The sequence below is a fragment of the Camelina sativa genome, chromosome 18 (assembly GCF_000633955.1).
Source record: "Camelina sativa cultivar DH55 chromosome 18, Cs, whole genome shotgun sequence".
NCBI classification, from domain to species: Eukaryota; Viridiplantae; Streptophyta; class Magnoliopsida; order Brassicales; family Brassicaceae; genus Camelina; species Camelina sativa.
In genome coordinates, this window is record NC_025702.1 from 17,863,630 (window position 1) to 17,870,855 (window position 7,226).

The window sequence follows — 7,226 nt, forward strand, 5'->3', positions numbered from 1 at the left end:
TGGATGGTCCAAAGAATGGCCTATAGCTGTGGATGAAGAGCGGAGTAAGTTACTCAAGGAAATCAAATTGCTCCTTGTCTCGTTTTGCGACAAGAAAATTCTCTCCGGTAGCCTTCGTGACTGGATGATGCGTTTTCCGGTTAAGCATCTAGTGAAACTTGAAGTTTCCCAACAGAGTATTGTTGATTTGCGTTTAGTAGAAACACCTCAGAGTATCTGTTTTCTAGAAAGTCATGAGCTCAGTCAAATCCTAGACTTCCTAAACAACATCAAGTGTGAAAGGAATGATGGTACAGATGCAATTTGCAGAGCAGTGGACAGTTTCCTGGGTCGTACTCGAGTTAAAGAAAAGATCGATTTCGACCCTGGGTTTTCATATCTGCTACTGGATAAAAGACTACTGAAAAGCAATACTGATCCTGCTCCATTCGATGATGAAGGGACTATCAGTGTTTTTGATCCCAGTGCTCACTACGCCAAGGCACCAGCTCATGGAGATGATATCATATCCTGGTTAACTGACTACAACTCAGTAGACAAGACCTTTCCCAGACCTATCAGAGAACACAATCTTGATATCTGGTTGGCTGTTCTGAAAGCTGTTCAGTTCACATGTAAGACTTTGGGAACCAAATATGCAAAGAAAGTGCAGGTCTTAGATTATGATGCAGCTCTTACTATCATCAAGAACATGTGTATAAGTGAAGATAAAAGGAGAAGGAATCTTCAGGAAGATCAATGGAACAGATATGCATCGCTTCTATGCGATAGGTGTGAAGAGGAATTCCCCGGAAATTCTACAAAATTATTCTTGTGTGCAGTACGAGATGTTCTCGAAGGAGCACTGCGTCCAACATTTGATTTTCCCGATTTAGAAGATGGCATGAATCTTATACGTGATCGTAAAAGTCTCAGCGATGATAGAGTGTTGAAATCAATAGACCTTCTGAAATCAGTGGTCACCCACAAGGTTCATTCTTAATTATAATATTCATCAACGTTAGAACTTGAAATTTCCCATCTAATAGTTTGTACATGACTTGCAGGTTTTACTAATCGATTCGAAGATTTTACTGATTGATAATTCAAGGATTAGTTTGCTGAATAACCTCAGCAGGCTTTCTATTTTTGACAACCGCACTTATATGCTTCAACTGCTGAAACCTTTCTTGCTGGTTGGTTTGACACATTTGATATACAGAGAGCTTTCATTTTCTGTCTGATTTGGCCTTAAAATTGTTGTTCATATCTTATTATGTCTCTTCTCAACTAGAGTGAAATTGTAACTATGGAATCCAAAGCGAAGTCAGATGCAGCAGAAGCAGAACTTTTACTCGAGGAGGAGAAGAAGCCACAATCAGTGAAGAAGAATAGAAGCAATAAGGTCTTTAAAGTTCTAAACTCGATCTCTTTTGCTTTTCTGATTTTTCTGTTAATTGGTTGTAAGGGTGAGTGGTCTTCATGGTGCAACAGAAAACATCAACGAGCAAGTCTAGACCACGTGATAAGACCGTTGAACAGTAAGTACCTTAGGAGTCATTTTTGGCATGCTATAAACTGTTTTTGAATTTTTTTTCTGAGCCAAGCGTCTTCTTACATGTAGTAAACCTTCTGTCAACCTTGAACATGAGAGTACATCTTCATCACTAAAAACGGTGGCAGAAGATTCTATGGAACCAGAAGATGCTCTAGCAAATGAAATTCAAGAGGGAGAGCATCACCAGCTAGAAGAGGATTATTCTGTGCAAAATAATGATGACCCTGGTTAGTAAAAAGCTTCTCAATTGACCAATAATTTAAATAATTTTGTTTGGGATTCATAATTTTCTTTTGTTCGCCATCTTCAAGATTTGCAAAACCCTGGAGAAGATTCATTGTTGGAACATTTGGAGCCAGCAGCTGCAGAAGCTACAACCAGATACAATTCAGCTTTTGACGTGACGCTGAAGGTAAGGCAATTACCAACCAGGAAACCAACACAAGATTCAATACCTAAACTCTCATCTTCTGATTCAGCACGTTCCATATCTCTTTACTTCCTTATTTTCTTTGATAAATACACAAAAACATACTGTATCGCAGGCCCTCTTGAACATTAAGATTTTCAAAGAAGATTTGATGCGCAATAGGCAACCATTTCATGACCACCTGGAAGAACAAGTTCCTTCCGCGCTACAAAAATTCTTTGACGCTGTTGTGTCAGAGGTGATAAAAAATGATGAGGGAATCTACAGTTCCTTGTTGAGCAACTTACTTGCTTACCTAGAAGAGGTTCATTCCATGGTTTGTACGGAGACGATAAGCTTCTTTGCATGGTATAGTTCTTATTTGCTTCAATAAGATCAACTGTTATCTTAAAGTTATTCTATTTTCTGTCTTTTCAGTCAAGTAAAGCTGCTGAGGTACTTGTAGCCATATTTGAGTTTTGGCATGGCTGGAAAAATCAAGAAAGAGAAAGCTTGGTAACTCGCCTTTTCACGTTGGAGGAAAATGAAAGAATGAGTTGCACCAGATGCAGAAGGAAGTCAAATTATCCAGAGCAACGTTCTTATGGCATTGTTATGGCTGCAGATTCAATCAGGGATCTGAAGGTATGTTTCATTTGTTTTCCTCTTTGTCCTACAGAACTGGTACTTCCCCTTAATAGCATCTATAACGTCGTTCTTTGCTTATAAATATGCAGTGTTCTCTTGGGAATATGGAGTTTGTGGATATCATTAAGGTGATCCGCATGGAATTTAAAATGTTCTGTGACCTTAAAACAGGGGGATGTGGAAAGACAAACTTTGTTCATCACATTATAAGTAAACGCCCACCTATCTTCATAATCGGTAAGTTGGACCACCATGATTTCTATCTTATTTACTCATTTCATTGATTACGCTTTTTATATAGCAATATTGGTGTTTTGTGGGTTTGCAACACTAGTTTTGGAATGGGAGAAGAGCGAAACTGAGAAAGAAGTATTTGAAACAACAAAGGCTTTGGAGTGGGAAATAGACATCAGCAGGCTATATGAAGGCGTAGAACCAAACACCAACTACCGGCTTGTGTCAATGGTAAAATCTGAAACAAGGTCACAAATATTTGTCCTATCGTTCTTCATTATGTCTCTGTTACAGTCTCAACGTATGTGACGCAGGTTGGTTGTGGTGAAGAAGAAGAAGAGCACATTTGCATAGTTTATGAAAAGAACCGGTGGGTCAAACTCAGACGCACTGCTTTTGAAGGAGAGGTAAAAGACGAAACTGCTTGTCTTGCTTGAGTTGAATAATGAATTTAGATAGGCGAGAGAGAGGTGATGGAGATATGTGCGGTGAAATGACATATAGGTTGTTGGTAACTGGAAGAATGTGGTCAGATACTGTGGAGAAAGGAAGGTACGGCCAGAGATTCTGTTTTATGAAGCTGTCTCATGGATTGCCTAACAATTGACAGTATTGTATCAATGTGGAGAGGTCCAGCATTGATGTATAAAACAATGACATGTTCCAAGTAAAAAAAAAAAAGTTGTGTTCATTTGTTTATCTACATAGAGTCCTTATCATGTACACAACAAGAACGACAAGAGCATTTCGCATAATGGTTCATCTTCCAAAAAGGAAGAGGCTGAGCTCAACATCTTAAAACGAGTAACGAACGACTTCCTGAAACGACACCGGTTAACATCAATCGAAAGAACCACTTAACCGGCTCGGTTATCTTTCTGGTCATTTTAATTGCTCTAAAACCCAAAAACACTCCGAACCGATTAGAGTCTCTCTCTCTCTCTCTCTCTCTACAGTCTTTTTTTTTTAATTTATTAAAGTATTAAACTAATTAATTAATTTGACCGTCATTGTTACTAGACACGTGTCAGTATCTCGTGCTAATTGATTTGTGAGTTACTACTATGATTAACTTCAACATCAACGTCTCCTCTAAAAAATTTCGAACTTTTTTCTTGTGTCGTCGTCGTCGTCTCTACAAATTATTGATTTTTCAAGTCTAAACATTTTCACGACATTTTTGTTCATCATCAACATGAAGACAGTTGTACATTTTAACCCAAATTCTAAAGGACTCACTCAGCTTCTGGGTCATGTTTTTTTTTATTTCTTACTTCGTGGAAATCCCAAACGAATGATGCACAAGGTGTTCGACACAATTCCCCCAATGCCCAAAAATGGGGTTCTCTGTTTGCTTTTATGAAGCCTTTTTGTGTCGTCACGTGGCTCTCACGTGATAAAGAGCCAGCCTCTTCGAGAACCTTGCGGTTTTATATACGGTTGTTCTTGTTCCCGCCTCTACTCTCTCTCTCTCTCTCTCTCTCTCACAAATATCTCTGAATCGTTAAAGAAGAGAAAGAAAGAAAACTTGGGAGACCAAGAAAACGCAAAAAAAAAAAAAAAGAAAAAAAAACTTGAAGAATCGTGTTACTATGGAGTCTTCTTTCATGAAGGATGCTAAGGTCGCAAGACTCTACAAAGATGCTGGAGGTCTCATCGCTCATGGAAACCACATCAAGGCCTTGGAGATACTTGAAGATGTGCTTTCACTCCATTGGCAAGCCAATGACGCATGGCGTCTTCATCTCGAACAAGGTAAGATATTCATAGAACTAGCGGAGAAAGCAGAGGATAATGACACGGAAATCGCATACTTGTTGGGTTGTGTAGCATGCCATTCGCAAAATTCAGACATCAGGATCGTGTGCACAGTTTCTCAACTTCTTGGCCAAAGATCTTGGGTCAGTGATGTATTACAAGAAATGCGTTGTCAAAGCAAGAGAGGCTTTATCTCAACCTATCCCAGACAACCTGAGTTCAGTTACTTCTCTGAGATTCCAAAATTTAGTAATCGTAAACCGGGAAGAACTGGAGCGTTTAATCTCTGCTGTTGAGTTAAAGATCGCTGCTTCCAAGACTTCTCCTTTAACTCCTGAGACAAAAGTTCGGGAATCAAAGATAAGTACAGAGCCTTCTGAGGATAAGTAAAAGGGGTGGAGGTCGTATTGGCTGGGATTGGATGTTAAGATCAAAAGAGACTTTCTGAAAGTAAACATTGCAAAGCTTTCAAGTTTTGTCGAGGGAGTACATAAAAAAAAGGGACTAGGTGCTTTCAAGCAAATTATCGCTTCTGCCAGGAAAGACTGTAAATGGACTTTCTGGATGTGTAGAGCTTTATGTTCCAAGAAGTTCTCTAGTGCTGAAGACTGTAAGAATCATTTTGAACAAGAACATGCTGCTGATTTTAAACTGTCTTCAGAAAACGCTATGGTCAAGAGGATAGGAAAGGACTGGACTCGTAAGATATCAGCTGGAAGTTGGAAACCAGTGGATGCACTAGCTGCAGTTGAAATGATCAAGAATCATCCCGAAGATGTGAAAGCGTTTGCATCTAAATCGAAGAGTGGATGGTCTGAAGAATGGCCTTTAGCTGCGGATGAAGAGCGCGGTAAGTTACTCAAGGAAATCAAATTGCTCCTTGTGTCGCTTTGTGAACAGAAAGTTCTCTCATGTAGCATTCGAGACTGGTTGATGCTTTTTCCAGCTACATATCTTAGAAAACTTGAAGTTTCAGGACCGGATTTTGACTATTCTCACCTAGCTGAAACACCTCAGAGTATCTGTTTTCTGGAATGTCATGAACTCAATCAAATCCTAGACTTTCTAAAAACCATCAAGCGTAAAAGGAATGATGGTACAGATGTGGTTTGCAGAGCAGTCGACAGTGTTTTAAGTCGTAGTCGAGTCAAAGAAAATATCGACTTTGACTCTGAGTTTTCGTATCTTCTTCTGGATAGAAGGCTGCTAAAAAGGAATGATGCTCCATTTGATGATGAAGGAACATTCAACGTTTATAATCCAAGTGTTTACTACGCCAAGGCACATGCTCATGGAGATGATATCAAATAAGGTTAACTGACTACAATCCAGTGGATAAGACCTTTCCCAAACCTATCAAGGAACACAATTTTAGTATCTGGCTGGTTGTTTTGAAAGCTGTTCAGTTCACATGTCGGATTCTGGGAACCAAATATGCAAAGGACGGGCAGACCTTTAAATATAATGCAGCTTGTCGAGAACATCTGTATGAGTGAAGATGAAAGGAGAAGACATCTGCCGGAAGATCAGTGGAGATTATATGCATCTCTTCTATGAGATCGTTGTGAAGAGGGAGTTCCTGAAAATTCCCTCCTTACAAAATTATTGTTGTGTGCAGTACGAGATGTCCTGGAAGGAGCATCGCATCCGATGTTTGATTCCCCTGATATAGAAGATTGCTTGAATCTTATACGTGAGCGTAAAAGTCTTAGTGACAACAAAGTGTTGAAGTCCATAGGCCTTCTCAAATCAGTGGTCTACCAAAAGGTTTATCCATGATTTTAATATTCATGAACAACACATTAACATAAATTGTCCATCTAAAAGTATCTTCATGACCTGCAGGTTCTTCTAAAGGAATAAAAAATTCTGCTGATTGATAATGCAAGGATTAGTTTGCTAAACAGCCTCGAAAGGCTTTCTGCTTTTGGCAACCGCACTTATATCCTTCAACTGCTGAAACCTTTCTTGCTGGTTGGTTGAAACTTCGGTTATATACAGAGATATTTCATTATCCGTCTAGTTTTGGCTTTGAATTGTTTCTTATATGTTATTATGTCTCTTCTCATCTAGAATGAAATCGTGAATATGGATCACAAAACCAAGTCAGATGCAGCAGAAGCAGATCTTTTAATCGAGGAGGTGAAGAAGACGCCACAATCAAAAAAGAAAAATAATAAAAGCAAAAAGGTCATTGAAGTTCCAAACTCTCTATTTTCTTTCTGATTTGACCTTTAAATTGTTTCTAATATCTTATTATTTCTCTACTCAACTAGAATGAAATTATAAACATGGAATCCAAAGCAAAAACAGATGCAGCAGAAGCAGATCTTTTACTCGAAGAGGAGAAGAAGCCACAATCAAAGAAGAAAAATAAGGTCTCTGAAGTTCTAAACTCTCTATTTGCTTCTCTGACTTTTTGGTTAATCAGTTGTAAGGATGAGTGGTCTTCATGGTGCAACAGAAAAATTCAACGAGCAAGTCTAGACCGCGTGATAAGACTGTTGAACAGTAAGTACCTTAGTAGTCATTTTCCGCATGCTTTAAATTGTTTTTTGGGTTCCCTCTGAGCAAAGCATCTTCTTACATGTAGCAGTAAACCTTCTGTCAACCTTGAACCGGAAGGTACATCTTCATCAC

General features: G+C 38.9%; 1 protein-coding gene and 1 pseudogene across 3 annotated transcripts in view; both read left to right on the forward strand.

The window, feature by feature from the left end:
• Positions 1 to 3,725, forward strand: part of LOC104762312 — a 6,144-nt gene extending 2,419 nt beyond the window's left edge. Inside the window, exons 2-14 of one of the 3 annotated variants that reach the window (XM_019240542.1) lie at positions 269 to 970; positions 1,047 to 1,175; positions 1,274 to 1,384; positions 1,474 to 1,520; positions 1,604 to 1,764; positions 1,849 to 1,949; positions 2,083 to 2,283; positions 2,385 to 2,462; positions 2,519 to 2,591; positions 2,766 to 2,831; positions 2,929 to 3,059; positions 3,143 to 3,235; positions 3,333 to 3,725. In XM_019240542.1, the coding sequence (XP_019096087.1) occupies positions 269 to 970; positions 1,047 to 1,175; positions 1,274 to 1,384; positions 1,474 to 1,520; positions 1,604 to 1,764; positions 1,849 to 1,949; positions 2,083 to 2,283; positions 2,385 to 2,462; positions 2,519 to 2,591; positions 2,766 to 2,831; positions 2,929 to 3,059; positions 3,143 to 3,235; positions 3,333 to 3,428 (1,989 nt within the window). In that variant the 3' untranslated portion in view covers positions 3,429 to 3,725. Of the gene's footprint in view, positions 1 to 38; positions 971 to 1,046; positions 1,176 to 1,273; positions 1,385 to 1,473; positions 1,521 to 1,603; positions 1,765 to 1,848; positions 1,950 to 2,082; positions 2,284 to 2,384; positions 2,592 to 2,683; positions 2,832 to 2,928; positions 3,060 to 3,142; positions 3,236 to 3,332 lie in introns of all 3 variants that reach the window. The other 2 variants (XM_019240541.1, XM_019240540.1) reach the window with 2 other exon arrangements.
• LOC104763628 overlaps positions 4,421 to 7,226 on the forward strand; it is an 11,509-nt pseudogene continuing 8,703 nt past the window's right edge.